Here is a 14,967-nt window from a genome sequence, read left to right as displayed (position 1 = left end):
CTGGCAGCTCTGAAAAAACAGATACAGAATAAGTCGTATTGTTACCTTCCAACAGCTCCTTTTCACAGCGATGATGATACATTTTGAAACTTGGGGAACCAGATTAGTGGTTAGAACTGGTGCCTTTGGATTTGAGTGTCTCTGGTTCAAATCTCACCCTTAAGCAAGGTACTTACCCTAAATTGCTCCAGTAAAATTACCCAGCTGTATAAATGAGTCAACAGTTGAAGGTGTCTTAACATTTTAAGTTGCTGAAAATGGAAACTCAATGGAAATTTTTTTGTTAATATTCTCTATACTACCTTATGCTATGAACCCAGTCTGTTGTCAGACAAATGGAAGCAAATTAAAACTAAAGGCTGAAAAGACTTTTCTCAAATGAAACAAGGAGTTAACTCAACAAATTTAACAACAAGTTTATTCCCTAACCCAAACTACTGCTCAGGAATCCAACAAATTTAATTACATGCCATAAAATATTAACTAGAGCCAGATGAAGTGGGAAGAATATTTTTAAGCATTTCCTTTTTATGAGTAATTTGAGGTTATTTATATATGATAAATGACACTTAAATTAGTTCCAGAGACTCAATGGACAAAAAGGGCAAAATAAGAACTCCTATAGTCTCCATGTATGACTCTTGAGAAATTCATTAATGCCTTCTGTCTCTTTGGTTTGGTGGATTTAGCTCTTATGGATAAATTGAGAGATTAGCCAAAGCCCTGCTCATTTAGAGATGCTTACTGCCCCAGAGCACAAGCAGCTTTGAGGTGCCCTGGAAGCAGCGCCTTGTCATAGCTGGCCTGGTACCTGGTAGTCCTTATTGATCCTGTGCTGCAGGGTGAGCATGCTGCGTGTCTTCTCCAGCTCCTGGACTGTTTCGGCATGTGCAACCTGGAGCTCTTTAAGGCAGCGCTCGAGGTCCTGCTGCAGGTTCTCGTCCACCTTGTGCAGGAAATCCAGCCCCCCGTTCTTTTGGGTCTTGCGTACCTCCAGGGGAAGAGAAACAGACGGTCTCACTGGTCAACCGCACCCCTTTCACATCCTAGCAAACACTGAATGCCTTTAAAGTAACTTGAGGCATTTTACATAAAACATTTACAACTTTAAAGGTATCTAAGCTAAATTAATAACATAGACTCTGCTTCAGAGTTTAAATTTACATCAGGGTTTCATTTATATTAAGGGACAGCACACAAGTCTGTTTCAGTGGTGACACCCAAAGATATATTGTCCAAAAATTAACCAATACATGATCTACAATGATCTACTTGATAGCTGAGTTGCATTCCAGAAATGTGGTTCAGGGTGCAGTTATACACAAGAAAACAACATGCGTATTCAATTAAAGGAAAAGATGAGACCAATATTTGACATCTGAGAGGTCAGCAAGAGGTCTTTTGCTACCAAAGTAAAAAAAAATGCTTACAGAAACCCTGATTAACCTAGGACAGGCAATCGCCACACACACACACTTCGCAATGTAACCAGTAATTTTTTTCCAGTTACGTATATATAACAACAGTGGAAGCAAGGATCATAATTTCTGATTGGGTATTAAATAAGTTGCCCAGCATTTCATTTCTGACTCCATGGCATTTAGCCTATTTAAATTTTTCTCAGTCTGATCAAAATAAGGGCGATGGAGAAAAATAACATTACATTTAAGTTGTAAAAGCAGATTTAAATATAGTCTAGTTATCTTCAGCTTAAACAACAAAAATATGCAACTAAAACATATTGAAGCCATCCACCCTTTTTTGATATGCTTTGCTGATACGACCAGTCCAACATTTACATTTACACATGTGCAAGGAAGCAGCAGAATCTCTTTGGGGACCCACAACAGTGCTCAAAAATGCCATCTTACCCAGACATCAACGTTTTTGGCAGCTGATCTGTTTAGGAAGAGGTATTGACTTCTTGGACTTACCTTTATAAGCATCAGTGCTTCACTGAGTTCTGCCATGTCAGTGTCAGTCTCCTGAAATTAAACACATTCAGTAAAGGTGGTTTCATCATGTGAAAAATGAAATTCTGAAGCATTAGACCTTCTCCTGGAATGTCATAAATAAGTAAATGCCAGCCTGTAGCTTTGCATTTTCAGTCCTTTGCCCCAAATTTCTAGGAACTTCTATAGGTAGCAAAGAAAACTGAAATCACATTAAACTCAAAACATAAAAAAAAAGATTAAGACATAAACATACCATAAATGCTTCTAGATTTTACTATGATATTATGATAGTGTGAGTCACAGTAATCCACTTCATTATATGTACATGCATCAGTGTACTTGGTTTTTTTTTTGTACCTTTGTGAAGAACTTCATGCGATCTTTTAATTCATCTAGTTGTTGCTTTTGCTCGAGAAACCGGAGCTGCAGTTCTTGATTCTGCTTCGACAAGCTTTCATTTTGCTCTGAAAGAACAAAATCCATCATGCTGTAGCTTTACTTTCTGCTTAAGTGCAGACGACCATTCTGTACCAAGCATACTGCTTTCTCGCTGCCCTCTTAAAGCTAAAGCCTGGTGAGGTCTTGGATTTCCCAAGACTAGTTTGTTTCCTCATGGAGACCATTGCATGTGGGTTATTTCTAGAGACACCTGGGGGGATGAACACAAAACGTGGGCCTTTTCAGTGAGCATATGGACACTGTGACATTTTGAAGATCGCTCTCACACTGTGGATGTCGTGTACTGTCGGAGGGTCCAACGGCATTACAAACTCACATCAGTGCAAACCTCTTTGGCTTATGTGGCCATTTGACTATGTCCCCATTCCCTCCTCTCAAAACAGCTGCAGTTCATTTTGTTGTTAGGTGATTCAAACTTTTTTTTAACAAGCAAACAAAAAAAAAAAAAAAAACAAAAAACATTTCATCTCTCCTGTCAAGTTCAAGGTGTAACCGATTAAAGTGCAGAATATGCAGAATTTGTCACAGGTTAATACTCTTATACTTGGGACTGCAAATTCATCCATCGCCAGAGAAAAAAAATCTAAACTCCTGTATTGCAACCAAGTTCTTTCCTAATGTACAAAAAAGCAAACCAAACTCTTTATACAGCACTTTCCAATACGCAAAGCTCCAAACGCTTTCCCAAAAACGCGCCATTGTCGTCTTTAAATGTAAAAATAACATTCGCCGAATATTTCTGTCACCGACGTTTGAGATTTAATGACTGAGTATTTAAAGTTATGGCAATACGTATACGTTAAAGGAACATAAATGTATGTTTTAAAAGATTGTAAAGATACTGCGCTGGAGAGAAGGCTGTAATCTGGAATTTCACACAGAGATTTGCCTTAGATAAGTGCGTGACATCTGAGGAAAAACCCAGAGAGTCATATCAACACTGTAAACATATACACTGAAAATAGAATTTAAGATATAATTTTAATTGCTGTGCTCAACCAAACAAACCTTTGCTCCAACTCCAATGCCCAAATTAAACTACAGTGCTGCACTAGTGTGGTTTCTGGATGCCTGTGACCATGTGTTTTCACAAAGACCGAACATGAAACCTTGTCTGAGAAAATTAGCGAGCATAACTGAGAAAATGAGAGGTCTGAGAGAGTGGAGGCTTGGTTGAAGCCATGGATGAAACCAGCCTGGCCATAAAAAGTGGTACTCAAGCTGCCCGTGTAACAGATACACAGGGATAAACACGCGAGGTGTGAGACTGGACAGCTTGGATCCTTTCGTCTTACAAGGAAATCTTTCAGAGGCTGAAAGTGGTTACATGGCTGCCAGGACAACTGGATTGCATGGGTGCCCTTTTTTTTTTTTAAATAAATACTGTAAATGTAGCTGGCACCACCCAGTTACACCTCAGTCATTTTATATGACATTTATGGTAACCAAGATTTGATTCGGTTACCCTGATATGGCATTTGTTTGACCACTGGACCCTGGCTGTTCATTTAAGTTAAATGAACAAGTTCTTCTGGTTGACAGGCACAAACAAAAAATCACACGCTGGCTGTTCTCCCGAGGCTACATCAGAGCAAAAAGAATTCTGAGCATCTCAAGCAAAAAGTAAATGTATGTGGTATCATGTAATGTTCTATCATGCTGGTTACATTTTCTAATCTCACTGATCTGTGTATTCTACTCCACAACATGCACGAAGGCTGCAGAGCCCGTTTAGGTTCTGGCAGCTGTCACTTGACTTCAGTTAAGTGATCTGATGGTCACTGAGGTTGCTGGCTGCAATTATTTCAAAGCATGGGGCTCAGGATGCAGAATATGCAACTGCAGCCAAGCTAGGAGTGATCTAATTTCAGGACATTTATAACAAAAAGAGGGGATGTCCAGCCCAGCCAGGACCATGTGGGCTTTCTTTCTGCAGCTTGGTGGTGCATATTGCCTGGGCGGAGTGAACACATGATGGAGGCTCAGAAAATGACTGGAAGAGGCAAGGGAGACAGAAACAGTCACCTCTCTCCAGCTTGATCTTGTCCAGAATTTCGTTCTTGTCGGCAAGGTCGGACTTGAGCGCCACCTCCAGTTGTGCTATCTGTAGCTTCAGCTGCTGCTCTCTGGTTTTCCATTTCTGCTCCTGGGTCACGTCGAAGGCACTGTGGGGGCGTGCACACAGGGTTAATACAAACACCAGTAACGAGCAAACATGTGGTGTGTGTGACTATTGGAAACCATTGACAACAGAAAATAACAATTTAAGTGTAAGGCAGTGGGGGTGGGAAAGCAGAAAAGGCTTTTTGCGGCTCAGGGACCACTGTCATCATGTCTCAGGAATTAGGCAAACATATGCTGGTCTGCTGCTGTTGCGACCGAGGCGCCTCGCTCAGCCTGCGGTTTGGGAACTTGAAAGTCTCTAAGGGATGAGCGGGGGGGTGACTGGCCTTCAGTTCGAGAGCTGCAGCCAAGGATTCTGTGGGGCGGGGGAATGGAATGTGGTTCCATCTCCTTTCCACAGACACACCCCCTGCCACAGAACACAAGGGCAGCTCCCACCTGACCCCTGCAAAGTGGGCAAGACAGCAGGGGGCCGGGGACAGAAACACGGCCCTACTGAAGCCCGTCTACCCAGTCGGTCAACCGCTGGCACAATAGCAGCCTTGGACTGCCATGAAAACAAGGCAGGCTCTGTCTCTTTGATTGCAGCCAATTAAACTGTTGAGATTTAAGAACCATTGTTATGATGTTACACATAAGTCTGTTCAACAATGCTTGGACAAAAGATGAGAAGGGACCATTTAATGCTTTGCTGGGGCTGTAAAACAGTTCAGCGAAGCTTGCATTTAAAGAAAATTTGAGCAATTTACAAAAGCGTGCAATGCTTTTGCTTTTATTCATGTTGTTAATAACAAGCCTTACGTGCGTGATGAAACATTCAAGACCAGCCATCTTGAGTGAGATCGCAGCCAATCAACTGGTTTCGTGGACAAAGATCCGCACACTGACCCACCTGTTGAGCAGCTTATCATAGTTCTCCTTGAGGAGGTCCTTTTCCTTCTCCAGGTCCTGAATGCGGTCTTGCATCTTTATAGGAAGGAAGCAAACAAAAAAATTGTGTTAGAAGTAAAGGTAATCATTTAACTTCTGAAAGGCACTTCACCGAGACTTACTGAAGCCAAAATGTCCTCTTCTCATGTACTGAGCCACTGTAATGAATCTTGGATAAATGCAATAAATCTGATGGTGTTCTTACTACAAGGAGACAAAGTCTACAGCAACAAATGTACTCATACTAAAACTTTTTCTTTAATGACAAGATTTGTACAGGTAAGCGCTCAGGAGGTGTCCGATGAAAGCTGGAGCAGATGTATCCCGGGGGTCCCAGCAAATGCAAAAAAACATTGCTAACCTCCTCGGCACGGCTTTGAGCCAGGGAGCTGGCGTGCAGCTGGTTCTCCAGGGCCCGGTTCTGTTGCTGCTCTTCCTTCAGCTGGCCGCTGAGCTCATCCACCTTGGCCATTACCGCATCGTGGCTTCCTTTCAGGATCCTCTGGCTCTGTACAGCAAGCAGGCGGCCAGGCCGTGGAGAACGTTAGCGTCGACCACCGCTTCCGTACGCATGCAAGGATGGCGGTAAAAACAGCCGCACGCCGCAGATATGCACTACGTATAACGTGTGTTATTTGTGAGCAGTACTTTGGCCTTAGCTTACGTTTAATTTTTAGTTTTAACAGGATTATATACCACTCGTTTTTGAAAAGGTAACAACAGTAACCCGTAAAAGTCTGCATTTTCTTTGAGAAGCGTAATGCTTGGGGTTTGTTTCAAAAATTCTTACTGATATTCTCTTAAGTAAAAAGTGTTTCTCTGCAGTGCACAATAAGAGCAAGAAGGAAACAAGTATAACACTGGACTCTTACATCTTCTGTTCTCATCACTCTTGCTTCCCCACCCCCTAATTTTATTGATAAAAAACAGAGCAGGTAGCACCATGGCCTGGGCCAGTCACGACTTGTCATACACTGGCCCAACAGCAGGAGGCGGCGTTGAATAAGGGATCATGGGAGAAGAACAACCGTGAAAGACCCTCACAGAGCAAACCCACACACCCATGAACAGTTCTGGGTGGGACTGGCAACCACAGCACCACTGCTGAGAAGTGACGTGCATCTGGGGACCAGACCAGACATGCTGGTTACAGAAAGATGCAGATCAACGACCAAAGCGAGCCATGTGGGGCGGCCCATGCAGATCAGAGCGTGCCAGTCCACGACCCAGGGACCACAAAGCCCCTGATCCTTCACCGCTGAGCATGTTTCATTTGTCAGAGTACAGGAAGATGGCTCAGGCCAACCAGTGTCGATGCTACTGTAGACCTTCGCGTGACCTCTGGGCAACACAATTGCTGACATTAAATGGACCTTGGCCTTCAAGAAGAACACACCACATAGACACAGACGCCAAACCGTGAACATGGTAGAAATATTGAGACTGTTGTTTTTGGGTGACTAGAACGAGTTCCTTAACTGGTCCCGCTAAGCCAAGTTCATGTTGTAGAGAACACTGGATAAAACTTTTAATAAAGTAAAACATATAAACAAATGGCTGCTCTTTCAGTATGGATGTGCAGAAAATATTAGCCAAATAGTAGATCACAAGGTTGGTGGTTCAGTGGTTTTTCATTTTTTTCATAGCCTCAACTCAATTATTTTCACTCTAAGTGACTGACATGGCAGGATATTAAAAATCTTGCTAACTGCACATATAAAGCATATATCAGAGTATGGCCATAGACTAATACCCCATCGACGTAGCATAAGATGTTAAAAAAACTAGAGCATTAAACTTTCATAATTCAACATTTCAATCTGATATTGTTCAGCAGTAACGGCACAATAGGTTTTCCATCAACAACTGAATTATATGAGGTAGAAAAAAACGAGTTTAAAAAAACAGTTAAAATTTTTGAAAATAATCAAACATGACAAAATAATTCGTAGAGAGAAAATGTTTAGATCTGAGCCAATCATTTGTTTTGCATGGTGCTATGTTCAGTCCAAGGTAAGAGTGCCGGATGAGCAAATAACCCAAAATATATTTGCAAGTCTGTCTCTGTTTAAATACATATGCACATCAATTATACTCTGTAATTTCATATCAGCAATTAGAACATCCTGTTCAACCCTGAGAGTCTATAATTTACTGTAACAACACATTAAATCAAGGCTTTCCTTCAGAGACAGCCTTCATAATTCAAAACCACATTATGCTCTCCTCACGTTGTTTTCACACAATCACATGTTCTATCTACCAATGCTGACTAAACACCATCAGCGAGAGCTCTGTAAAATAAACAAGTACATAAATAAACCTTACAAACTCAAATCTTATGCCTCTGCGGTTGCACATTTTAAATAAGGCCTTCTCGTGCATTTTTAAGTTCTCTTGAGTTATACAGCCCAGATTGTCATCAGATGTGGAAAAGGTCAGGCAGGGTCCAACCATCTACCACTCTGCAAACCTTGTGTAATCAGGCTCATTAACAGTTTACTATTGGCATAGTTTAACATTTAAAAAAAAAAAAAAAACACTCTTCTGTTGATGGTTTGTGGAGCAAAAAATGGTAGAGCAATATGCTCCTGCCAATTCAATCCTGTAATTATCCCGCTAAAAAGTTGTATTCTGGTTAAAACGTATGTGATTTGGGTTCGAATATAAATAACTTAGGCAATGGCCATTTTCTCTTTGTTTTATTAGTTTTACAAGGACTTTCAGAAAATAGAATATACTGAACATGAACTAAAGTAATTAGACTTGTAACAAGATTAACTGTTGCGAGTGCGGAAGCGCGTCTCAAATAATGCGCGGTAACATTCATGGTTAAATTTGTAGGCAGATTCTTATGCTACAGTACCTTCAACGAATACCTCCTAGAAGCGTGATCTTTTCGTTAAGAAGCACTGTAGTAGAATCTAAGACCTTCTCATGCAAAGCGGCTTTCGATAACTGGCACCGCAGCTTCCGATTTGCCACACAGCGTTCCAGCCGAAACACCGCGGTGCAGAAAACGCTGTGAAATAAACGTTGCTGGGAAAACTGAAGGAAAATTCGAAAAAGACGAGAGAATGAAGAACATGGTGAACATGATGGGTGTTTGTGGAATGACAGCTTCCTCACCTCCTGAAGCTGGAGGAACCTGCCTTCCAGCACTGTGAAGGCATTGCTTTTCTCAGCCAGCAGTTTCTGAAGCTTGATCATCTCCACATTGTCCTTCACGATTGACCTGTGGAGATCACAACAGCGCTGAGTAACACAAAAGGCTTGCCTGCAACGCCCAGCCAAGTCACATTATGTCAAATTGCTTCTGAGCGCTTTTGAAACACTTGCTGAAATAAAATCTGCACTTATTTACAGGCCTCCTTCATCCCTGGTACGGCAACACTTAAACCTAACTGGAATGTGAAATATGGGAAACTTTGTAGGTGGGGGGGGGATTAATTTTACAAAACATATTATTTTGCAACATATAAATGTATCACTGACGGTTCTGAAAATAAATTCTTATTAAACTTTAAAATAAAATGAAATTTCCACCACTGTCCACTAATGACTAAAACTGAAATTACAATCAACCACAATACATGGGCTCGAATAACAAATTAAACTATTATTGAGCTGTAAAAAGTATTAATAAAAAAATTTAAAAAAAAAGGCACACACTGTACATGGAATGAAGCCTTTAGACAAAATAACATTAAAACCAAACATTTTTCTTGAAGAGAAAGTACGGAAAAGCAGAGCGCACAGCTTGTGAGAAAACTCCTGGAGAACAGGGAAACAAAAAGTCACTGATCTGAATTCAGGTCAGACAACGGCCTTCCAAGCTTCACACATCTGTAAACCAGCTGAACATCGAGCCGTTCTGTCTTCCTGCGTTCGGATATCAAAGACCGAAGGACGCTTTGGCACTGTCTCGACGGTTATTTGGGAAAGACAAATAAGCACAAAAGCGTGGAAGCCGTCCAAGAGCAGCCTTTGGCACAGGGTTACAAAAGGGAACTTGGCTCGCCAACATGTTATCAACATTCACCGAAAAAGCTTGCGGTGTTAGCCACTGTCAAGATGCGTGTTTCTGGAGCACTAAATGCAGCCTCACACTTTTATTAATCTGGCTCAGCACTTTAAGTTTTTTTTTTTAAAAAAAAAAAGAAAAAAAAAAACCCCAGTGTGAAAAGGCCTTGTGGCTTCAGAACAATTTTCCATATTAAAAAAGTGGCACATAAGGAACACATGACTGCATGAGGTGTGCGGAATTTTTAACACGGGGACCTTAAGGGGTCACTGAGCTGCCTTGATTGCTAACAGGACATCATCACACATAAATTATGTCCAGCATGACAACAACTGTGATTAATTCAAGCAAAGAATCAGGCTATTTATTGGTCCTTATTCTCTTTACCTGCCAACATTTACAAATCCTGGATGGATGACATGGAGCTCATTCCTGGCTTATAAATACACATGAGCGCGCGCGCGCGCACACACACACACACACACACACACACACACACACACACACCATCTGAAACCGCTTGTACCATACAGGGTCGCGGGGAGCCGGAGCCTAACACAGGGCGTAGAGCTGGAGGGGGAGGGGGAGGGGGAGGGGGCACACCCAGGACAGGACGCCAGTCCATTGCAAGGCATCCCAAGCGAGACTCAAAACGCCAGACCCACCGGAGAGCGGGATCCAGTCAAACCCACTGCGCCACCGTGCCCCCTGTGGCTTATAAATATTAATGAAAAAATAAGAAATACTGCATCGCTAAATTTCACAACAGAGCAGTTAAAATGCTTAAAAAAATTTTCAGTCAATTAAGAACCAATTATACAACTAATTAAACAATTACTATTTCATTGCAGATTACAGTTGTGTGATATAACATTTGCTAACATAAGCGCAGGACTTTGTAATGGTCAAGTGAATGCCGCTTTTACCTGGTAAACAGGTGTTCGCTCCAAACAAATCACACTTTGATAAACCACTCAGAAAACTAATGTTGAAAAAAAATCATTACAGCATGTTCAGGAACTCCACAGTTAACTATGCAGACAGATTCACCTTCAGACTTGACCATCAAACTCAGTAGTGAAACCTGCAATCTGTGCTGACAGCAGGACTCTAGGCTGCCATGCCATACTTCACTTGAAGGCCAAGAATAAAAATCTGTTTTACCACATGAGCTAACTATCTAAATAAGACAATGTGCACTTTATTATAAGATGAAGTTCAGAATGAGAATAAGCAAACTATCATCAGTAAACCTAAAATGTATTTAACATGCATACTCATGGTGGCAAAGCAAATAAAACATGGGAAGACAAGTTACTTCACAAGGCATTCCAGTTCAGACACCAAGTGCATTTAATTGACTTTAAGGCTTCCAGCTAATAAGACATTATGTACAACACATGGAAAATCATTCAAAGTTCCTCGAATGAGAAGGAAAAACAGGAAAAAAACATGACTTGAATAATTGCTGGCAGCATTTCTGTTCACATATCAAAGCAGTTCAGGGTGCTCTGCATAACTAAGACTAAATATCAGCTGATTTCAAAACCAAACCAGGCAATCAAACACACACTGAGAGGAGTTTAAACACACTTCTGCCAGTGGGAAAGTCATCACAACAAACCAAACACTTTTCAAGGGAAACGAACACAAAACATTGGCACGTCACATTTATTTCTTTGTTTTCCACAGTAGCGACTCACCATCTAATGCGAATGCAAAGCAAGGTGAGTCTCAGACTAATGAAGAGGACCACCTAAGCAACAGTAGCTGAACTCTGGGCAGTTCCCTTATATCTACTGCAACACTCAGGTGCCCCAAGCAAATTTATGACTAAGTCATGTGGCTTCAAATGGCATCAGTTCAAGACCACTAGTAAATGGTACACTCACAGCCCTTTCAAAAGTGGCCCAGCAGACATGCACTAGTGCATCCCTGTGCAACATGTGACACACTCCACACCCCCCCCCTTAGTCCAATATTCTTAAAGCTGTGAGCTGTGTTTGTAAGTTACAGAACACACATCTATTTTTCTTTAATTTCGCAGCTAAACTGAACAGACTAACGCCTTTGTCGTACAAAACACTGAAATCTCGACACATACCTGTAAATAAGCTTTTGGTTTTTCAAATGAAGTCATACATATGCTACAGAAAAGTTTTCTGATCTAACTAAAAATTAATTTAAAAAAAAAAACTCAGCCGTGAGTGGAAGCTGATACCAGTTGCGGAAAATAACACCCGTGGAGTGAAAAAAGCACCCCCGTTCAGGTAGTAGTCAGGAAGAGGTCAATAAATCTCCGACATTAAACATTCAACTTCAAAAGGCCTGCACCTGATGCTTGTTTAATACGTACAAATCACACCATGTTTTTACGGCTATTCTTCAATGGGCTCTTTTAAACTTTATTAATGGTGTACCTTAGGGAAAATTGGGGATTAAAGAGGAAAATAGGCTATTAACACTTCTGGCACTCAGGATGTGTTAAAGGTCAGATTTTGTTGTTGCTCTCCTTTCAAACACCATATGCGTTGAAACCATGTCACGCACTCACGTTAAAGCCAAAGTGCTGGTGTTCACGCTAAGCGATAACTTGCTTGCGAACACGAGGAGATCCCTGCAGCGAGAGGGTTGGTTCAGTGAAGATGTGGCCGAGGAAATCACCTTTGCTCGCTGGCGTGCTCCTCTCTGAGACGCAGGAGCGCCTCCTCAAACTCCCGCTCCTTTCTCCTCTGCTGCTCCTTCAGAATCTCGGCCGATTGCTCCATTTCCTCTATGCGCTCCCTTTGAGACTTGATCACGTTCTCCCTGGCCACCCATGCGCGCGCACGCACACACAAAAAAGCAGATAAGCAGGTGTTAACTCTGGGTCCTCCCTTTCAGTGTTAACTAAAGGTGTGAAGAAAAAACATTACACATTAAAGTTGCTTTTTGTATGTAGTCAGAGAATTTGATTATTTTTTATTGCAGACTGTAATAAATATGATTTGTGTGCTTTTCATCTTGGAAGAACTCCAGTCAAACTTTACAATGTGATCAAATTAAGCCAGTGAAATTTTGTTCTCTTCCCTGTAATCACAAAGTGATGCGTTAAAGAAAATGCCATCGAAGCACACACAGGTTGCGGATCTCTGCCCTGGCATCATCCAGCAGACTGTGTCCATATCGAGGGAGTAGAGTCTGGGTTGCCCTGGCACTCTCATCCACAGAAATATGACCTAGGGGGCAGAAAGACCAAATAACACAAGGGCACCTGTGTTTATAAACTCGACTTTTCAAAAGCATTGCCATTTCACTGACACACCGTGACCACCGGCAACCGTGACATTTTAAAAAGCCACTGCACTACCTTCTGACCCAATAGGATGAACATCTACCCATAGAAATCATCAACTCATCAAATCATCCACCATACAATAAAACAAAACCTCACAAATAGGCTAATAGAAAAAAAGGTAGTGTCATGCTGGAGATCACAGATGCTACAATACTAAGAACAAGAAAAACTGACCTCTCACTAGAGTAGCAAATATTGAATTCTTTGAAAAGGGCTAGAAACAGTTATGTACAGTGGCTCCAAGCTCACATGCTCCGCATAGGGCAGATCGTTACAGCGCTGGGGAAGCTGGGCCGCACCTCTGCCAGGGAGTTGCATCTTGGGGGTGGGTTTTCGCAGGCCAGTATTGACTCGAGGCTTGACGTGTCCATAAGGCCCATACCGGCGTCCCTGGGCCTGCAGCTGCAACTGTAGCTTGGCCGTTACGAGACGCTGTTTCAGGCCTTCATTCTGCCTCTCAAGCATGCGAACCTTCTCCTGCAGTTCCTCCATCATCTCCTCCATCTCGACATCTCGGCCCACCAGCCGTGGCACTAAGCCTGCCTGCTGCTCCCGCTTCCTGTCCTTCACCAACCGGAGCAGCTTGGTCGCCATCCTGGAAAAAGGAGGGAGCCCTCACATTAAAAAAAAACAAGACAGAAAAAGAGGACAAAGGAAGTAGGGAATGTGAAAAGCTGGCAAGAAAAAATTTTAAAGGGACATAATCACATTGAGAACTCCAGAATGAAACAGAAATAATAAATTTCAGGTTCTGATATAACTATTATGGCTTGCAAAGGGTCCTTTGATGTTAATTGAAACCAGCGGGCAGCAATCTGCTTTACAGCACTGACAAATAACAGTTTGCCAAGGCTTATTGTTGAAGGCTTGTGCACAAGGGAAACACATTTGTTCCATATGCTCATTCAATATTTAAAAAAAAAAAAAAAAAAAAACACCTAAAGTATTGCTCTATAGAATGCTGAAATAGCTGTGGTCAGTAAAATGTGACTAAACTGTACAGTTTGCAATTCTTAAACTACCTTGAGCATAGGGGGGAAAAAAGCAGTTCATTGTTCATAATACTTTTCATGAACATATTGACTTTTTTTTTTTTACACTCTGTGAATGTAGCAATGCTATATCATTATACGGTAGGTGGTCCAATAAAACTTCACCTCGGGAGAAAAAGGGAAAGAAAAATCTCTTACTTATAATGCGTGTTTCCTATGCCAAATAAGGTGGAATCAGGAGGCCTTAACAATTTAAAAAGGAAAATGACAGCAGGAGGATCTGTTGCTAATACAGACAGATAATTTTTTTTTTTTTTTTTAATCGCATTCAGTTCTATCTTCTCACAGGAGTTTTCGAACTGTGTCAGGCTCTACGTACGTTGGTTATAATACGGAGAAAAAAAATGGATCTTGTCAGAAGTGTCATGTGGAGCTCAATGAGTATCATCTGTCAAGTGGGTCAGTCAGGAAAAAAGAGAATCTGATGAGCAGCAGCTCTTCAGCGTTTTGTCCGGAGCCAGTACCACATCTGAACCTGCTGTAAGGGCTCTGCAATTCTTGCCAAGCGCCTAAAAAATGTCTGACAGCTGGAATGGATGAGGACCTGAGCCAGTTAAACGGTGAGTGATTTGCAGTACAACAAATGACAGGAACTACTGGCAAACCTCAGATTTCAGTTCTGTTCACTGACGTTGGTTACAAGTTAGAAGAAAGTTCTGACACTTGAAATTACAGTTGGACAAGTACGACATTTCTGATTGCCTACAGAACTTCTCAACAACAAATAAAACCAATCTGCATATCAGTCTGAATCATTACTTAACCACTCTAAATCATAAAAGCCAAAGACAGCAATACAAGAAAATGCGCGAGCAAATTCCTGGGCCCCAGGATAATAATTCCTGTTAATGAAAATAAAAAAAAGCCACATTCTATGTCAGACAATTTACAGGATGCATACAAATATGTATCTATACTAGTCATGTGAGAAATACTGTAGATACATATTCATACATTTTCAGTATCTGTATTTGTCATGTTAGAACACTGGTACTGCACACAGGAAACTGAAGTCTGTGTTTGAGAATTGAAATAATAATAAAAAATTTTTAAAAATGCAACGCAATGAACTTTGTCAAAAAGGTG

At 41.5% G+C, this 14,967-nt stretch overlaps 1 protein-coding gene across 4 annotated transcripts in view; it reads right to left on the bottom strand.

Moving 5' to 3' along the window:
• rpgrip1l (RPGRIP1 like) overlaps window positions 1-14,967 on the bottom strand; it is a 45,234-nt gene that overhangs the window by 25,006 nt on the left and 5,261 nt on the right. For all 4 annotated transcript variants that reach the window (XM_018738963.2, XM_018738961.2, XM_018738964.1 and 1 more), the window contains exons 4-13: window positions 13,129-13,424; window positions 12,611-12,710; window positions 12,157-12,300; window positions 8,598-8,703; window positions 5,830-5,976; window positions 5,431-5,504; window positions 4,440-4,579; window positions 2,313-2,419; window positions 1,935-1,985; window positions 812-991 (exon numbers count right to left, since the gene is read on the bottom strand). In XM_018738963.2, coding sequence (XP_018594479.2) covers window positions 812-991; window positions 1,935-1,985; window positions 2,313-2,419; window positions 4,440-4,579; window positions 5,431-5,504; window positions 5,830-5,976; window positions 8,598-8,703; window positions 12,157-12,300; window positions 12,611-12,710; window positions 13,129-13,424 — 1,345 coding nt within the window. The remainder of the gene's footprint in view (window positions 1-811; window positions 992-1,934; window positions 1,986-2,312; window positions 2,420-4,439; window positions 4,580-5,430; window positions 5,505-5,829; window positions 5,977-8,597; window positions 8,704-12,156; window positions 12,301-12,610; window positions 12,711-13,128; window positions 13,425-14,967) is intronic.

Source organism: Scleropages formosus, chromosome 7 (assembly GCF_900964775.1).
Source record: "Scleropages formosus chromosome 7, fSclFor1.1, whole genome shotgun sequence".
Lineage (NCBI taxonomy): Eukaryota > Metazoa > Chordata > Actinopteri > Osteoglossiformes > Osteoglossidae > Scleropages > Scleropages formosus.
Note: the sequence above shows the minus strand (reverse complement) of the source record. Positions and strands in the feature narration are given on the sequence as shown.